The 19,051-nt window shown below is 54.7% G+C and overlaps 1 protein-coding gene across 2 annotated transcripts in view; it reads right to left on the reverse strand.

Annotated features, from left to right (window-relative positions):
* EPHB2 (EPH receptor B2) overlaps window positions 1–18,408 on the reverse strand; it is a 183,609-nt gene extending 165,201 nt beyond the window's left edge. For both annotated transcript variants that reach the window (XM_025856573.2, XM_073903205.1), the window contains exon 1: window positions 18,251–18,408. In XM_025856573.2, the coding sequence (XP_025712358.2) occupies window positions 18,251–18,311 (61 nt within the window). In that variant the 5' untranslated portion in view covers window positions 18,312–18,408. The remainder of the gene's footprint in view (window positions 1–18,250) is intronic.
* Between the last annotated feature and the right edge of the window lie 643 nt (window positions 18,409–19,051).

Consider the following 19,051-nt stretch of genomic DNA (forward strand, 5'->3'; position numbering starts at 1 on the left):
CCCAGAGCGGCCCAGCATGTGCTGGAGTTGCTGGCACAGCTGCCAAGAAATTGGGTTGTCAATAAATTATTAATTTATGTTAGAAACAAGAAGACAGATACTGCCATATCACAAATGCCAATAGAGCCTCTTGGGGCAGGTGGAGGGGTAAAGGGTCAAGACCAGAAGAAATGCACTGTGCTTCCTCCCCTCCCGTCCCTCACCCCAAACTGAATGCAGCAGTTCAGGGAGCAAAACCAGGGCAGTCTATCGACAGCTTCCCACCCCGGCCACCACCATCTCGGGCCTGGACCCCACCTCATGGTGTCTCCAGGCCTGTTCTCTTCACAGCAGTCAGGGCAGCGCCTTGTGAACACAGATCAGATCATTCCACCCCCTCAAAACCCTCCATTGCTCCTATCTCGTCAAAGTGGAAGCCAAGTCCTGACAGTGGTCCCTGTCCCCTCTGATGTCACCTCCTCCCACTCGCCTCCTCCCACCCCTGGTCCTCCTGCCCCAGTGCACTGGCCTCATTGCACGGTCCTGCCTCAGGGCCTTTGCACTGACTGTCCCTCTGCATAGAACACCCTCCTCCAGGTCTCCACAGCACTCCCTCCCTCACTTCATTCAGGCCTCTGTTCAAACATCGCCTCCTCTGAGAGGCCTCTCCCAACCCCTCTCCTCTGCCCTAGTTTTCTTCTCAGCACCCTTACCACCCACCCGGCTCACTGGATACCATTTCCAGTCTTGCCCACCAGAAGGAAAGCTCCCTGGATCAGGAAAGTCCATACCACCTACAGTCACACAGGTAAGAGGCTTGGATGTCAAGGTACCAGGCTGCAGACCCCCAGAGGCCAGGGACCTGCTGGCAGCCCCCATCTGAGTGAGAAGCAGGGGAAGGGTCAGCAGGTTTGATGTCCACCATATCTGAGTGTACCTCTGTCCCCACTTACCCACTGTGTGGCCCCACCAAGCCAATTCCCCTCTCTGAGTAGCCAAAGCCTCCTCCGTCGTCGAGGAGAATAATCCCAGTGGGCTCTTCCTCCCAGGGGGCTGGGCACATCCAGTGTGCGAGCTCCTGAAGGCAAGGCCCATGATGCCTGAAGCACTGTGGATCTCCCCACCCCCACCCTGGGGTCTGGCCCTGTGCCAAGCCCCTGCAGACTTCAATACTAGTCTGTTCAATTAAAGAGAGATGACGGATGTCACAGCACTCTGCCAACTGTCACCCAAAAGAACAAACAGAAGCGTATCCTCCTTTCATTTATCCTGAGAACTGTTCGTTCGTTCATTCATTCATTCATTCATTCTTCCAATCAGTACATATTTACTGAGCACTTACTATGGGCCAGGTACTATGCTAGGCCTGGGGAATCTAGTGATAAAGCAATTCAGCAGTAGTCCCTGGTGTTATAGAATTTACAGTCTGATGGGAGGGACAGATGAGCAAAGAGACACACTAATTATTTTAAAATAATGACTTTGACAAATGATGCAAAAGATTGGCCTGTGGAGCTGTCAGGAAACTCAAGGAACCTTCCCTGGAAAAGTGGAGGATGGGTAAGAATTATCCAGGTGATGCGTGAAGGGAACAGCATTCCAGGGAGAGGGACCAGTCAGTGCAAAGGAAGTGCTGGAAGGGAATGTGAGGGATGGAAGGTCAGAGGGGCCGGAACCCCTAGATGAGGTGGGTGATGGAGACAAGCTAGAGAAAGGACAGTAGCTAGACCAAGCAGGGCCTCTGGGCCATGGCAACAGCTGGTCTTTATCCTAAAAGAAATAGGAAGTCATGGAAATGTTTTAGCGAGAGAAGGTGGAATTCAAAATCCAATTCTAGGCTATGTTCTCTCAACATAGGTCCATATGTTTCTGTGTCTGTGTCCTAGGGTGGCCAGGGTTGGTGGTGTCAGGCTCAAGTCCCCCCCAGATTTGGAGGCTTCAAGGCCAAAGATCCTCTCCTCCCAGCATCTCAGGCCAAGTTGAGAACGCCTGCCAGGACTGAGAGTTCCCAAGGTGTTTCAGTGTCCGCTGCCTGAGGTCTACTCGCTGACCAAGGTCTGCCCAACAGAACAGTTGTCACAGAGAATTAAAATCCGCCCAGAAACTCAGGAACCTCGGCGCGGCTCCCCCTGTGATCCTAACTGGGAGGCATTACCCCGAGTGAGCAGATTATCAGGATGTGTAATTTCTGGAATAAACACAGCTGTGTTTGTTTCTCTGAGCAACGCTCCAGACAGAGCGGCAGGCCGGCCGCCGCATGCAGCTGGAGCCTCGCACCTTGGGACAGCCGCCATCAGGGAGAAGACGCCCCTCCCGAGGGCCACCGGGTGCTGCCGTCCAGGTGGATCTGTCTGGAGGCCAATTTGGGGCCCCTCAGGAAGCCAGCAGAGAGACCACGGAGGTGCTAGCGGCCCAGGAGAGGAAGTGCGTGTCGAACGACCTCCAGAGGCCTTTCCTCTTTGGGACGGGTGTTGGTCACAATCGGCAGGACACCTGGCCATAGACTTGTCAGCTGGGACGGTGAAGGGGAGGGGAAGGCCCTTCTTAGTGGGAGAGGTCCATGTGGAAGGACCCTGGGAAGGCCAGCGTCCAGCTCGGGAGCTTTCCAGATAGGAAAACCGGGGTCTGGGGAAGGAGAGTTGGGGGGAGAACAGAGCGAGAGATACCATACCCCCAGCTCTGCCTTGTGCCACGCCCTGAGCTAGGTCCCAGAAACACCATGGCATTCACTCAGCTCTGCAGCAGCTGTGCACCTGTGGGGTCACCCAGAGCAGGGCTTTAAGCCCAGCAATATCGCCCAGGGGCCCTGTGATCAGGGGCAAGTCATAGAGACGCTCTGAGCCTCAGCTTCTTCATCGGTACAGTGGAGATAATCTAATCATACCCACTCCGTGGGCTGGTTCTGAGAGGAAGCAGGGTTCTGCGCGTAAAAGGCTTTGTGCAGTGTCCAGCACGCTGTAAGGGTCCACGAATGACGGTGATTCCTTATTCATCCGTGCGTTTGCTGACGATTGACGCTTACTATGTCCCAAGCACCATGCTGGACACTTGCAGACAAGAGACAAGAAGCCCCACCTTTACGAAGCTTAAAATCTTACAGGGAGAAAAACAATGATGAACTGATGCTCTGGGTTTTTTTTCCCCATTATTATTATTCCCATTTTACAGAAGGGTAAACTGAAGCCCAAAATGGTTAAGTCATTAAAAAAAAAAATCTCCATTATTTATTTTTATCGCACCTCGCTCTCAAAAGGCCTCATCTAGAGGCAGATGTTAAATGCTTAATCCAAGTCTCTACGGCAGGGAAAGGGAGCCGCTAACTTTATAACAGTCTTCTCTCCCTCGTAAAGAGCTTTAGTGGATACGGACCCAGGCCCAGGGTCCAGGCCTACAGCTGGCTCTGCGTGATTTCAGACAGGTGCTGTCCGTTTCCAGGCTTCAGTTTCCACACATGTCCAGCTCCAGTATTTGGAATGTTGGGATGGTTCCTGGTGTGCTGCTCGGGTTGGCTAGGCTCTGTGGAAGAGCTGAGCCCCAGCAGAGTGCCCACAGCACTCCCCTGGCACAGAGGGGTGAAGTGGATGGGGTGCGGTGGGGAGGATATGATCCCAAGGAGCACTCTGGGAGCTGGAAGCCTCCAGCGAGGAAAGAAGGGGCCAGGCAGCTGCCCTCCCCTGACATGTTCACTCTGTCAGGGTCTGTACCATTCTGGCCCACCTTCCCGGCATATCTGCTACCTTCTGGCCCTGCCCACAGCCAGAATAGCTGGCTGCACAGGATTGCCCTGCACCCAGGCTCTGGCTTATTTGAGGCCAGACCTGGGCGGCCCCTCCAAGCCTCGAGCCTGCCTCTCCTTGCTCTGGATCTGCCCTGGACACCAGCCTCCACGGCCACCTTCCTGGACCCTTTCCTGCTTTTTCTTGCTTTCAGTGGCTCCCCGCTGCCTCCAGCACCAAGCCCAAACACCCTAGCTTGTACTCAAGGCCTCTCTTCCCTGGCTCAAGCCTTCTCTGCCAGCCTCACTTCCCATTTCTCTCACACACCTTTGTTCACTGTGGCTTCTGAGAAACTGCCCTCTTCCAGCCTCTAGGTCTTCACTAGGCTGTTCCCACTGCTAAGAACGCCCTTCATTCCATTCCTTGTGTGTCAAAAATCCCATGTAGACAAATATGCCTCCTCTGACAGCCCAGGCTGGAAGACATCTCCCCTTTGCACTCAGTATATTCCATCATCTCTGAACCTCCTTTTCACCTGTAAAGCAAGTGTTAATAACTACTACGCACAGTTGTTGAGGGGACTCCGGGAGAACATGTCTGAAAAGCAGCCAGTATGGTGCCTAGCATGTAACAGGGACTCAGTGGTGGGAAGCGGTTATGATGATGAGGTTAATGAAGGAAGAGAAGAAAGAGAATAAGAAGGGGAAGGGAATAAGAGCTGGAAAAGAAAGAAGAGAAAGGAGAGCTGTCCAAACCCTCTACTGGGATATAATTCGTTGACATCAGAATGTGAATTCTGTTTAATTCCTGTGTCCTTTGGCATCCTATAGGCTTTCATAAATGACTACTGAATGGATAAACAATGGATGGACGGATGGATGGACAGATGGATGGATGGATGGATAGAAGGAAAGTGGAATATGGAAAGGAAGGAAGGATGTATGGACAGATGAAGAGAAACAGATAGGTCTGGAGGAAACTGAGCATGCTATCCCAGAAGACTAGCAGCATAGCATCCCACTGGCAGATGAGGATTCTGGGACCAGATGCCAGATCTGTTCCCCCTGGCTCCAAGCTCCTGTGCCCCTGGCCAGCATCAGTCTGCTCTCAAGGTTGAGTGAGTGGAAGCTCAGGGCAGCTGATGCCCAGGGGAGTTCCCGCTCTTCCTCCACCTGTCACCAGCCTCTGAGAGCACCAGCCCCTGACAGCAGGAACATATCTCCAAAAGTATGAGCCAAGTCAGTGGGAAAATAGGATTTACTTTACAGAAATTCACTTTGGGGGCCAACTTCTCCGGAACTCCTCAGTACAGAAAGTTTGGCAAATCCACCGTCAATGGCTCAGAAGATTTCTCTAAACCTGGGGAGTATATGCTGTTTGCCAGCTCTTTCCAGGGCCAGAAACTGGAGAATAAGGAAATATCACAGTCTAGATACCAGAGGGCATCTAGAGAGGTGGAGAACTGAACTGTGGTTCTGGTGTTTGTTAATTTTTCCACCCATTTATCCACCCAACTATCTAAAACATGCAACTATCCACCCTCATCTAGCCAGCCAGCCAACCAACCATCCATCCATCCGTCCAATCATCCAACCAACCTTCAAATTGTCCGTCATTCATCCCACCATCTAATCCATGCAACTATCCATTCACTCATCCTCTACCCATCCAGGCACTCACCCATCTAACCGTCAATCACTCAAGCACCCACCCAACTGTTCAGTTGCTGTCCACTTATTCAACAAGGATGGTTCAGGACCTCCCAGTATGGTTGGGGGGAAGGCAGACATGTTGACACACTACACAGTATGGTCTAAACTACACATTATGAAATAGGCATGTACAAGGTGCCACCAAGATCACAGAGGCCACCAAGGATAGTAGACTCAACACTGCACACAGAAGCAGGAGGGACCAGAGAGAGAGGTCGGAGCAAACTTCAGACAGGAGGAGATGCTCAAGCTTGGTCTTGAGAAGCAGCAGAAATTAGCCAGACAGAGGGCCACCCAGGCAAGGGGGCAACAGGAAATAGCATGGTGGATTCTAGAAGTCCAAAGGCCTGAGTCCTCATAACCACCTGGTTAACTGTGGACTGTGGGCCAGTCCCCACTTTTTCCAAGTCCCCTGGACTCTATATTTTCCCCTCATTCCCAGAAAGAAAGGGCCACATCCTCCTGCAGCTGGGAGCCATGTTGTCATCTGCTGACCTGGGTTGCGTTCCAGTGGTTACAGTAGGGGTACATCTGGAAGGGAGAAAAGTGGGTCCCCCAGCGTTTTGTGGGAAAGGCTTTGCTGTCAAGCAGACACAGATGTAAATCCCAACCTCATATTTTGCTCCAAGTTACTTAACCTCTGAGTCTTTCTTCCTTCTCCTGAAAACAAAAAAGCCACGGCTAGCTCCCCGCTTGGCCATGGCGGGCACTGAGTGAGCAATCCAGGCTGGAGGTAACCCTACTTACTCTTCCCAGCCGCTGCCAAGGTTCAATATGTGATCTAAAACAGTAGTTAGGAACGTGGGCTTTAGACATACATGCGTCAATTCTCGGTAAACACTAGTTCTTTATCCCCGCCTGTAACTTCTGGTCAAATACGCACACACATTCACACATACCCATACACTGAGGGATGCAGATGTGGCAGAGGTGTTCACAACTGTTGAATCTAGGTGAAGGATCCATAGGTGTTTATTTTACTACACTTTCAACTTTGCTGTATGTTTGCACTATTAAAGAGAAGAAGAAAAGAAATCAGCTCTTTGTTGATCTGTCTTGAAGTCAGGCTCCCTAAGTTTGGGTTCAAGCTCCATTACTGACTGTAGGCAAATTATTTAACGTCTCTAAGCCTTAACTTTCTCATCTCTAGGATGCAGGTCATCGTAACACCCAAACACTGTGCCTGGTCTCTAGCAAGTCCTCGATAAATGTTAGTTGCTGCTTTATTATTACGCTTCTCATGGAACAGCTGAGAAACTGAGGCTGAGAGAGGTTCAGCAAACACCTGCTTTTCATACCTTCTCTCTTTTAATTCCCCAAACGACACCACAGGGTGGGTGAGATTATCCTCATTTTACAGACGAGAGGAAACCAAGGCGGAGGAGGATGAAGTGACCCACCCAAGGTGATACAGCGGGCACGTCAAAAAGCCAGGATTTGAATGGTCTGCCCATCTCCAAAGTCCGGGATCTTCCTCCAGTGTCTCCTGCCTCTTCCACGTCCCTGGACCCAGGCCAAGGGGACATCAGAACCCTTTCAACTCCAGAAGGGAGTCCCTGCTTTGCTGGCATGGCTGGGCTTCCGGGCCGGCTCGGGGACACCCAGCATCAGGGCCTTTCGGCTGTTCTCCTGAGAGCCATGGGAGCTGCCATCTGAGGCCGTGGGGAGCGACAGCTGACACTGATGGGGACAGGCAAGGGGATGGATCGGCCGGGGCCCTGACTCGAACAGACTCCCTGGGCCACGGCCTTTCGTGGGTTCCAGAAAGGCCCTGTGGGCTCTGGCCGAGGCTGTTCCCAGGCTCTGCCTCCCTGTGAGAGGCGGAGAAGCCCCATTCAGGCGGGACGCATCCCACTGTGAGCTAAGCCGCTTTCTCCCCACTTACACGTTTCAGATGCTTTTTGTCCTTCCGGCTTCCCATGGACTCAGGCCAAGTGACAAGTTGGTGCTGTGGACATATGTCGTCGCCATAATGGGAATGTTGACCCCACGCTCTCTCCCTGCTGTGGCCAGGCAGCTTGCACCCCGCCCTGGTGCTTGGCATGCCCTGTTCTCAGCCACACAGGACTCTCTCCAGCTCCCCAGCGCACCACACACTCAGGGGCCCCCAGCCGGACCTTTGCAGATGCCCTCCCAGTGCCTGGAATGTCGGCCTTGCTGTTTCTTCCCTGGCTATTCCTTAAGAATCATCTAAGAAGTTGCTTCCTAGGAAGACTTTCTAGCCCATTTCACAGAGGAAGAAATGGAGGCTCAAGGAGGTAAGTTAAAAGGGCCAGGGTCAAGCTGTAGAGTCAAGCCGAAGGTCCAACCTGGCATGGTTCTATTGCAAGACCAGGTGCTTTCCACTCCAGCAACTCTGCCCCAAAGAAGAAACCCAACGGAAGACATTCCCTCTTCCTTCAAACATGGCTGATGCCTGCAAGAAGGAGCTTATGCTTCTGGGTTGTTCCGGAAGGCAGGAAAAGGAAGCATGGAGGAAGTTACAGGAAAAGAAATCTCCCAATTCAAGGTTAAGAGGCATTCCCAGCAACCTCCCTACCTGCTGTGTGACCTGGGGCGAGTCACTTCAGCTCTTAGCACCCCAGTTTCTCCATCCGTAAAATAGAGATAACGATGCTCTTGCTAGTTCGCTCCCCCCGACACACCTGAACTAGAGCTTGCAAACTGCCGGCCAGCGAACAGATCAAGGCAGCAAACACAGTGTGGGTCGACCAGAACTATATTTTAGGATGCACTATGCAAACATTTAAAAGCTCATTTTTCCCATACACATCAAAACTTTGGAAACCAGAAGATGTGGCAAAATTGAACCCCAATTCCAGCACGGCAACACGGTCAGGAGCGGGTAGCACCTGCCTTCCTTGGAGGACAGGTACCATCTCCAGGACACTGTTGTCTGTCTAACACCCGGCTCCCACTCAGAAGCTCAGTGTCATCCCCCACCCCCCGCCCCAGCTCACCACTGACACAACATCTCTGTGTGCTCTGAGCCAAACTGTCGTCCAAACTTAGATCTGACAGCAACAGGCCACTAGACTTCGTAGTTTCCACCAAGGCTTCCCTAACCCCTGTGGTGCCCTCGGCCAAGGCGGGAGTGACAAACCAGTCACACCATTACAGGCTCTTTTACAGTTGAATGAAGTACACAGTTGCTCCTTGCCTCCTTGGCTTTCTGAGGTGGGTGAAATCATGATCCTCAATTTACTGATAAGGAAACTGAGGCCCCGAGGGGCGATGTGTCCTGCTCCGGGCCACAGGGGGGCCTTGGCCCCCATTCTTCAAATTTGGTCCCACCACACCAGGGCCCCCTTCTCCGACCTCATGCCTCATGCCAGATCTTGAATTATCTATGATTCTGGCTGCCGTTTTTAATTATTTGTCATTTACTGCATAAACATCTATTTTGTGCCTGTCATGAGCTTTGTGCTGAGCATGGGATAAGGTGCCTTGCCCTCTCACGGGAGACACATAACCCTGGAAGCCAGTGCAGGGAGGTAGTTCGGGGGGTGCAGTGGGAGGGAACAGAAGGCAGGGAATGAGGTTTCTGGCTTCCTATTCCCCGCACCCCTGCACCAGACTATAAACTCCCTGTGGCAGATTGTCTCCAAATATGGCCACCAATAATGCCTCCCATTGCTAAACACAAAGCCACTCCCCCCATTAAGCGGGGGGAGTCTAAGCCTAAGTTTGGACCACAGGTTGGCTCAGAGCACATGGAGATGTGTGCCAGTGGTGAGGTGGGTGGGTGGGAGATACCGAGCTCTAAGCATCCCTCCAAAGACGTGTTGAAGACTGTGGGCGGTGCAGGATCTTAATGTGTTATGCAAGAATTGGGGCTTTCCTGGGAGCACCTGGCTGGCTCAGTGGGCAGAAAGTGTGACTTTTGATCTCAGGGTTGTGAGTTTGAGCCCTATGTTGGGGTGTAGAGCTTACTGAAAGAAAGGAAGGAAGGAAGGAAGGAAGGAAGGAAGGAAGGAAGGAAGGAAGGAAGGAAGGAAGAAATGGGGCTTTCCAAAGGAAATGACTGAGCAGAAAATCAAGCCCAGGGTATTTCCCCCCACCTTAAACCGATGAGGAAGTCTGGGAGGAATCTGAGATGGCTTTGTGACCTTTTTTTGGCGGCAGGGGTGATGTTTTGTGACGTTGGAGCCTGGGTCTTCAGAAGTCTGGGCAGTTTCTGCTTCACCATCCTGGGAGCCAACCACCATGGAAAGCAAGTCAGTCTGGACTACTGCTGGTGAGAGATCCTGAGGAATAGGAGAGCGGGCCCAGCCCCCGCCATCCCGACCAGGGCCTCAGAGAGGTATGTGAGGCCATGATGGACCTTCCGGCACAACTTAGCTGAGTGTGGGCTTGCAAGTGATCCCAGCTGAGGCTGCACGGAGCAGAATAAATGCCCAGTGGAACCCAGCCTGTCCATGGAATCAGGACAAATAATAACTCATTGTTTTAAGGCAGTAAGTTTTGGGGTGACTTGTTATGCAGCAAAAGATAACCGATACACTTTCCAGGAGCAGAGCCCTGTACTTTTTATAGCTCTCCCCTCCCCTGCCTGGAGCCTAGCACTGGGTATTGAATCCAGGAGCTGGAAGGGGCCTCCCAAACCACAGAATCCCACCCCTTGACTTTATGGCAGAGGCAGCGGAGGCCAGAGAGGAGCAGTAATTTGCTCCAGATCACACAGAGAGACAGGGGCAGATCTAGAAGGAAAACTTGAGCCTACAAGGGCGAGAAGAGTTACACAAACGTGTAATGCAAGTTGGTAGCAAGTTACCCCTAGCACTCATGCCCTCTGAAGAGGCAGCCACCATTCGGTTCCAGCCGACTGTGGTCGTGTGGGACGTGGGCCCAGGGAAGCCAGATTGTCTGACTTTTCACAGAAGCCAGAAAGAGGATTTCTCTCTAAAATCTCTTGATTTTTAAATGTTGGCTAAGAATTCAAATTGGATTGATGATCTCTGGGCCATTGAGACTGGCCTCGGGCTTCCAGCTTGGTCTGGCGGCTGACCTTGGACAAGTAGTGTTATCCCCCCAGGCCTCAGTTTCCTCATCTCTAAAATGGGCCCCCTGGCTCCTGCCCACTTACTGGGTTGCTGCGAGAACCCGATGAGCTAACGGGTTTGGAAGTACAAGCTACAAATGGCCCTGTGGCTCAGTTCTCTGTGGAGGCGCCCCTTACAATGTAACGAGTTAACACCCGATTTGTCTAAGTTAGAACAACATTATTCTGGCCATTATGACAGAGATTGCATTTTTATGGCAGGTTTGTGAGTTCCAGAACCCTCCCGCTTGCATTATCTCAGGATGTTGATGGAGTCAGAGGCTGGACGGCTGCCTCGGAGACCCTCGCCAGAGCCAAGGCCTTCCTCTGAGCTGGGGAGGCAAATTCCAGAAGCGGCTTGAGTGGCGGTGAGGATCAAGAGCTTTGGAGTCACCCGGACCTGGGTTTGAATCCCCAACTCCCACTGCCTAGGTTTAGGTCCTTGGGCTAAAACTCTATGAGCTTGTTTTCTCATCTGCAAAACGGGCATAATACTAAAACCACGTGGTGGCTCCTGGGGCAATTGCACCAGATGACCCACACAATGCCATTAGTAGAGTGTCTGGCACAAGAATCCATGGCGGTTATCATTACCATGGCACGGAAGTTGGTGCCTGGCTGGCAAGGGGCCCAGAAGGAAAGCATAGCCATAGAGGATCCTACGGCTTTCCTGAGGTTAGGGAGGCAGAGCTGGGGAAGGGATGGGTCCCCGACACAGAGGCTGGAGGGGCCTCTCAACTACCCAGGAAGAGTCAGATCCTTGCCCCATAAGGCTCAGAACTTAATACTGTATCTCTCGTCTTTCCCTACGGTTAGTGAAGAGGGGTGACGGAGAGCTGGAGCCGGAGTCCCCCTAGAGAGACAGCACCCACATTCCCTGACTCTGAAGCCAGTTTGCTGTTGGTATCGGGTACTGCCGACTGGTAAATATTTACAGCACGCTCGTCACACACAGCCGAGGCGTACACTCGGCTTTACCTTGTATGGATTAACACATTCATTCCTCACAACCATCTCAAGAGCTGGAATCTACTGTTATCCCTATTTTATTTTTTTAAAAATTTTATTTATTTATTTGAGAGACAAAGAGCGAGAGAGAGCACAAGCCAGCGGGGAGAGGGCAGAGGGAGAGGGAGAAGCAGACTCCCTGCTGAGCAAGGAGCCCGATGCGCGGCTCCATCCCAGGACCCTGGGATCATGACTGAGCTACAGGCAGACACTTAACTGAGCCACCCAGGTGTTCCTGTTATCCCCGTTTTAGAGAGGAGGGAGCTGGGGCTCAGAGGGGTTAAGTAATTCGCCAGAGGAACACAGTAAAGGCCGGTCTGACTCCAGAAGCTCTTTCTTGTAGTCCTCAGGCTATGCTGTTTATGGAACAAGAGAAAAAGTGATCAGGGCTAAGCTAAGGGCTGTGAGATTTCAGAGAAAGGGGCAAGTACTCTGGCAAGGAGTGAAGATGCTGACATTTCGTATTAATGACAACCAATGAACATCGGGGTCGGCCCCGGGTCAGGTTGCACTGCTGGTCATTGTATATAGCATCTCATTTAATCCTCGCGCCGAGCCGCTGAGAAGCAGATGCGTTTACATCTCCGGTTTCTAGAGGAGGAAGCTAAGGCTCAGCACATCACTTGTTCAAGGCCACAGAGCAGGCGAGGGCTCCTCCCTGAGGACACCCCCACCCCCAGGGGGCAGCAGCAGGGCGGCAGATGGTTCCAGGAAGCTCACCTAGCATGGCCCAGGCTAAGGTGGCCTGGGGCAAGCTCCCCAGGTGACACAGGGGTGCCAAAGAGACAGGTGTCCCTTCTCCCACCCTCCAGAAGGCAGCTGCCTTAAGAGGCCCTAAAGGGCTTTCAAGCAGCCTTATCAGACTGAGCCGATCCCAATCAGGAAGCTTCCAGGTGCTGTCCTATCAACGGCCCGCCCCACCCCTGGGAGCTGTGCAAACATTCTTCCCTGCCCTCCCCCAGCCCAGCCTCTCTGTTCACCAGCAGGCAGGCAGCCCAAGCAGGTGGCGCTAACTCTGATTGATTTCACTTCATTTCAGTCTTTTCCAGTTTCCCGCTGTGGCTTCTCTTCCTTTTTCCCAGGAGTCCTGTGGTTTACCTTCGGCCTCTGGGGGACAAATCTGCCTGCCCAATGGAAAAGACCAGGGGAATGTGTTAAAGATACAGACTCCCAGGCCTTGTTCCTGATCTACCAGATCTCCAGCTAAGTCAGGCAAGCGGGCCAGGCCCACCTCCGCCAGGAGGCCGTCTTGATCTTAACCCTCCACCCAGGGAGGAAGCACAACTCCCCTGCCTTGCCCGGTGCAGGCCTCCTGTCCCCAGCCAGCTCCATCCACACCTTCCTGCAGCCTAAACTCATAGGTGAGCCCTGGGTGGTAGAGTTGCCCATCTGCCACCCTGGGCTTCGCTGAGAGCCTAGCACAGCCGCAGAGAGAACCTCACCCCTCCCCTGCTCTGAAGCTGAAGCAAAACCTTGTTGAAGTTGGTGGCGGGGAGGCAAACGCACCAGGAAGGACAACCTCGTGGGAGGGACTGGGGCCACAACAGAGCAGAAGGGCTGGCAGGGGTGGGAGCGAACCTGGGATTCCAGAGTTAGGGGAAGCAAGCCCCCCACCCCCACCCCACTGCGTGCCCTGGTGTAGGCCGGTGTTTCCACCTCTAGTGAGCAACTTCTGAAACTAAGGACCCTCTTCCTAGGAAAATTTGCATTAACATCCAGCACTCGATTATAATCTCAGGGTGATCACAGATCCTCAGAACTAAGGAGGCCTGTGGACCCCTGTTGAGAGTCCCTCTGGTGTAAGAACCCAAGCATTTGCCCCCAACAGGGCCCTGGAGGAGGAGACAGAGATGGAGTTCTGGGCCCACCCACACTTGTGGGGTCGCCATCCCAAGACTGGGGGATGCTGGGAGCCTGAGCGATGGGTTGAGAGAGACATTGAGGGTTGATTTGTTGCCTGGACAATCCAAATGCCAAAATTGGCCCCATCCGGGGCCAAATTAGGACACGGCCATCACGGACTACGCCTACACTCCAGAGGAAGGGACCTCAAAAGGGCTGAGAAGAGCATCTAATGTTCACGGCCATGTGCCTGAGTGTCTGACACTTTCTGTGGGTGTCCACAGAAACCCCTGGGGGTAAGAAGTCCAGGGAATCTGAGTTCCTTGCCCAGGACACAGCATGCTAGGATCTAAACCCAGGTCCGACTGCCTTAGAACGTAGTGTTTCTTCTCTACCCCACACTGTCTGTGAAGTCGGTTGGCCCTGTTTCCCCACCAAAGCCAGAAAGCCTTTCCCCTACCCCGCACCTGACACAGAGCGGGTGCTCATGGATGGATGGGGGAATGAATGAATAAGTCAGCTTGCTTCTGAATTCTACAGCATTTGGGTTTTAAATCTAAGCCCAGATTTCCCGGCTAAGACGGATACATGAAAGCAGCCTCCTTTAAAAATGAAAAGCGGAAGAAACAAACATAAAAGGAAAACGAATTCCAAATTAATCCCACTGAAGGTCGATGGGTCTTAGATAGGTAATGCCCAAGAGGTGCGCCCAGGAGAGAGACAGGGGGAGGGAGGGCTCCCTCTAGCCTCACAAGGAGGGGATGGCGTGTCTAGCACATAGCTGCGGCTCACCCATTTGAATCCTCAGCCCCGGCCAAGCTGTGTCCTGTATCCCTGCTCCAGCCAGGCCCTCAGCTTCTCCCTCCAGGAAGACTTCCTTCATCTCCCTGGCCAGGTGGACTCTCCCCTTCACCCCCATGTCATTCCCCTGATACTCATCACAGAGCACAGTGTGACATATTCGTTCATGCGCTCACTTGACATACATTCATTCAGTGCTCCTTAGCTGAGTGTGTCATTCAGGCACTGAAGACCCGTGGGACTGGGCACAGTTCTAGGCACTGGAGATGCCACAGCAAACATGGCTGATAAAAGCCTCTTCCCTCCCAGAGTTTATAGTCTACTGGGCAAGATGGATACAAAACAAGGAAAGGAACAAAGCTCTGATACGGTTTTGGGTGGCCACGGGTGTTATGAAGCAAAACAAAGCAGGTAGGTTAGAAAGTGGCCGAACTAAGTTTGTTTTAGACGAGGTAATCAGGGAAGGCCTCTGGGGAGGTGGCATCTGAATTGAGCTCTTTTTACCACAACTGTGGACATAAAAATAAGCCAGGTGAGCTCCCTCAGGGAGCTCACAGTCTAGCAGGGAACAGCCAAGCTGGCTCATCTGAACATCCCACACACAGGACGGCAGAGATCTTCCCAAACACAAACCTGGCCAGGTCCCTCAATGGCTCAAGAATCTTCCATGGCTCCCCATTGCCCTCAGCATCAAGTCCAAATTCCTCAGCCTTCCATCCTAGCCTTTCAGGACTTTCCCTGCCCTCCACCTTCAGGCTCTTACCCCCTTGCTGCCCTCAACACCCATCCTCCTCAGATGCACCCAAGCGAGTCCCCAGTCCATGCCTCCTCGTCCCTACACATGCTGCTTCTCTTTCCAGGTAAAATTCTCCTCATCCTCTAAGTCCTAAAGGCAACCTCCTTAACTTTTGAGAATACAGTTCTTTATTGTGACAGGTGGCTGAGGAAGTTTCATTACAGGGAGAATGAAGTAGGGAGAAAACGAGGCAAAGAATAAAGCCATAACAGAGGAAACAGCCCTCTTCCATCCTAAACCGACTCTGCTGCCCCAGGTGGCACACAACTTCCTCCTGGCAACACTCTGGGACACACTGATCACATTATACAGTGCCAACTGTTTTCCCTCTCAGCTTGCCCCCTATCTCCCTGCTGGCCCCAGGGTCCAGCACCACACTGGCCAGAGAGGAAGCTCCATAAATATTTGGAGACCAAATGAGCAAATGCACGGAGACGGATTTTCTCTAGACTTCAACCTTTGGATTCCATCTAGTGGCTGGTCTGTCACTGGCCTCTTCTCCTGTTGGATGTGTCCCCAGGGCATTTCCATCCCTCTCTAACCCCCACTCCAGATGCTCCAGACTGTGTTTCCCTGGGGTGTGGGGGGAGTGTCTCATGGCTTGGGGGAGATACTGAGCGCACCATATTAACCCTGGAGCCCCCCATCCCTCAGTACACATACACCTTCTCTCCCCTCTCTCGTTCCAAAGACTGGGGGTTTCCTAGGGTCTTCACGCTCAGGACAGCCTTGCTACTACAGGGTATGAGGAGCAGGGAGGGAAGGGAGTGCCGGCTGTGTGATTCAAGGGACTGGGAGCTGCAGGGGGAGCCCTCCCAACACCCCAAGCTTCACACCTGTCTCCACAGACCATGCTGTTCCCAGTTGAACCCATCTCTTCTGGGATGTGCCACGAGCAGCCCTGCCCACCCTCATCTTCCACCCCCCCAAGGCCACACATTGTTCCTCAAGGTGGGCTTTTCTCGTACACCGCGTGGTCTGACTCTCACAAACAGAGGCAGGATAGGCGCTATGATTATGCCTTCATCTGACGAGGAAGAAACAGGCTCACAGAGAGGAAGTGGATGCATATCATGGAATCCCAAGAGAGCTCCTAAACCATTTTACGCACAGGGAAACTGAGGCCCCTATAAGGGAGGAAGCTGGCCTAGGGTCCTGTAGTGAATTAGAAGCAGGGCCTTGACCTCCACCTCACACCACATCCCCATCCGTTTGGCCAGCTCCTTGTTAACCCCTAACAGACTAGATTCCTTCGTGTCTTGGGGGTGGGGGGCAAAGGAAGAGCCCGAAGCAAGGTTTGGAGTGCCCCCCAGCAGCCATCTCCTCCTGTGATGTCAGCAGCTGATCAGCCCTGTGTCCAGGGTCCACAGCCCACCAGATCCCGACCATCCCCAGCCAGGGCCACGGCCGGACAGGCATGGGCCTTCCATCTACCCCATGGTAATTAAAAACACACCCAGGCCTCTTCCAACGTGAGAGGGGCCAATTTTCTTCCCCTCCAGTACTGCTGACTGCAACCTAAATAGCAATATTTATGCCAAGCTCCCCATAATACTGTAAACATCCCAATGTATAGCGGGCCAACACATGAGTCATTTCCCCAAAGCCATAGTTAATAAGTGGTACCTCAGCCATATTCCAGGGAGCTCCCGCCAGCAGCCAGGCCCCAGGGCTGCCCTCTGCACCCAGGACCCGTGGCACCCTTGGTGCCCCAGTGGCCCCACTCTGGGAAACCACAGGCAACCGCCAAATCCTCCAGGAACCAGAGGACAGCTGCCTGAGTTGGGAGAAACTGACTGCCATCTAGGGACACACCTCTGCCCCCAAACTGCGGTCACTAACGTGCTCATTTACTGAGAGAAGAACTAAAGTTACAGCACGGGGTCCCCCATCATGCCGTTTGCAGAGGCCACAGTCCTGCACCTGGTCTGATCAGGTTTTTGTTCTGTTTTTTTTTTTTTTTTGAGTTGCAGAAGGGGAAGGGGCTTCCCACCATCCCAAAGTGGCTTGAGATGAGGGAATGTATGCTTCACCCCTCAGCCGGTGGTGGCAAAATCCTAGAAGGGCTCACCCTGTTTAGGGGCAAGAAAAGCCAGCAATTCAACAGAGCCTGGGCTTCAGAGACCTAAGCCCTGGGTTCTATTTTTATCACCCAAAGGCCATGGGTGAGCCACTGACTTTTCTGAGCCTCGATTTCCCTTTCTATTGAAAGGGAGGCACAATCATACGCACCTGGCTTCTGTGGAAGACTTATTTTGGGGGAATCCAACAAAATTGTGGGTGGGAAAGCACTTTGGGAAGCTTAAAGTACCTTGTCAACTGTGCAGCACGTTGTAAACCACAGAGAACTGCGTATAGTGCGAAGTACTTCATAAACTGTAAAGTGGGTTGGAAACTGTAAAGTGCAGGACACATGAGAACCATTATTCATATTCCTTTCTTGCCCTACAGGCTTGGCCATTTCTGGTGGACACACCCAGACCCCACTAACTTTCCCTCCAGAGCAACCTGCCCTGGGAGACCTGGCAGCCACCCTGACCCCTTGGGGGTCGGGTGGTACCAACACACGAAGCCATGGGGAGAGGGACCAGCGACCCTGGCCAAGGCCAACACATGGCAAGAGCATCTGGTCTGGCCCTGGCGGCAGCTGGAGAGTTCCCGGGGCTCCAGCGGCCACGCTGAGCTCTGCCGCCAGCGGGGCGGTGGCCGGCAGGGGTGCCCGGAGACCCTGCGCCGCGGAGAGATGCCCACGGACCCATCCCCCCCACCCCCGTAGTCCTCCCGGGGAGGGGACCCCATTGTACGCCGCGGGCGATGGGCAGGCAGAAGCGGGGGGCTGGCGCGTTCACTTCCACTCTGCCCGTCTCCCCCCGCTCTTCGGGGCGCCGGCCGCATCCCGGGGACGCAGATCGCGGGCCCCCACCCCCGGCCAGCCGCGGTGCCTCCCTCCCTCTGCTCCCTGCCAAACTTTCCAGCCCCGACTGCGCGCCGGGCCCCCGGGCCGGCGCCTCTCCACCCGGTGCAGAGCCAGGCCAGGCCCGCACCGAGGGGGTGCCCGGGCCAGGGGCGGCGAGCGCGCGTGGGCAGCCCCCGGCCCTGGGCGGTGCTCGCCGGGCTGGCTACAAAGCCTCGGCAAGATGGTCCCTTCGCCTCCTCCTGGCACAGTCAATCAGCGCCCGCCGCTCCCCGGGCGCCCGTGGGGCCCGCGCCTCCCGGCGCGGCCGGACACACCTCCCCGCGGCCACCTGCGCCCGGCGCCAGCCCCCGGGCAAACTTTGCGGGCCGCGGGGCGGAGGTGGGCGCCGGCGGCCGCCCGTGCCCGGCCTCTCCCCGCCCCCATCGCCCGCCCGCTCACCTTCCACAGCGGCGAGCAGCGGCAGCAGCAGCAGCGCGGCCCCCAGCCTCCGCAGGGCCATGGCTGCGCTTCCCGGGGCCTCGGGCCGCGGCGCCGCGGGGCCCGGGCGGCAGCGCGCGCCCCGGGCTCGGGGGGCCGGGGGGGAGCGGCGAGGCGCGGCGCACACACAGCCGCCGCCACAGCGCAGCCAGCAGAATGAGCCATCCAGCCCGGGCAGAACGGGGACCCGGGCTCCGCCAGTGCTGGGCACGGCCCACCTGAGCCTCGGGCGCGGGGGGAGCCCGGCCCGGCCGCCGCCCCCCGCGCGCGCCCGGGACCCCAGCTGGCCGCGCGCGCCCCCCGAGCCGCAGCCCCCCCGGCGTCCGCGGGGCCACCCCGGGGGCGGCGCGGGCTCTGGTGCGCGGAGACCTCGCGCGTCGGGGCGACGGAGACCCCGAGCTCCCCCCGCGCAGCAGTGGTCTCTCCCGGCGCTGTGGCTCCTCCAGATAAAGCAGCGATTTCAGCCCAAATGTTTCTGAATTTTTATTGAATGCTGCAAAGCCGGAGAGCGTCTGGCGCGGCTGACAGGGGCAGGGAGAGGGGACCCGGGGGGAGGGCGGGGAAGGGGCTGCCCAAAGCGAGGGCTGGCCCTACCTGTCAGGGCCGGGGAGTGCCACCCCCTTGCCTCAGCCCTGCCACCGGGGTCCCTGCGCCTCCGAAAGGGACCGAACTGCAATGAATGAAAAAAAAAAAAGAGAGAGGGAGAGAGAGGGAGGGGGGGAGAAGGGGGGGGGTGGTGGAGATGGGAACAAAACAGGCGGC

This window comes from Callorhinus ursinus, unplaced genomic scaffold (assembly GCF_003265705.2).
Source record: "Callorhinus ursinus isolate GAN/ISIS: 27379988/994484 unplaced genomic scaffold, GSC_fseal_2.0 scaffold18, whole genome shotgun sequence".
NCBI classification, from domain to species: Eukaryota; Metazoa; Chordata; class Mammalia; order Carnivora; family Otariidae; genus Callorhinus; species Callorhinus ursinus.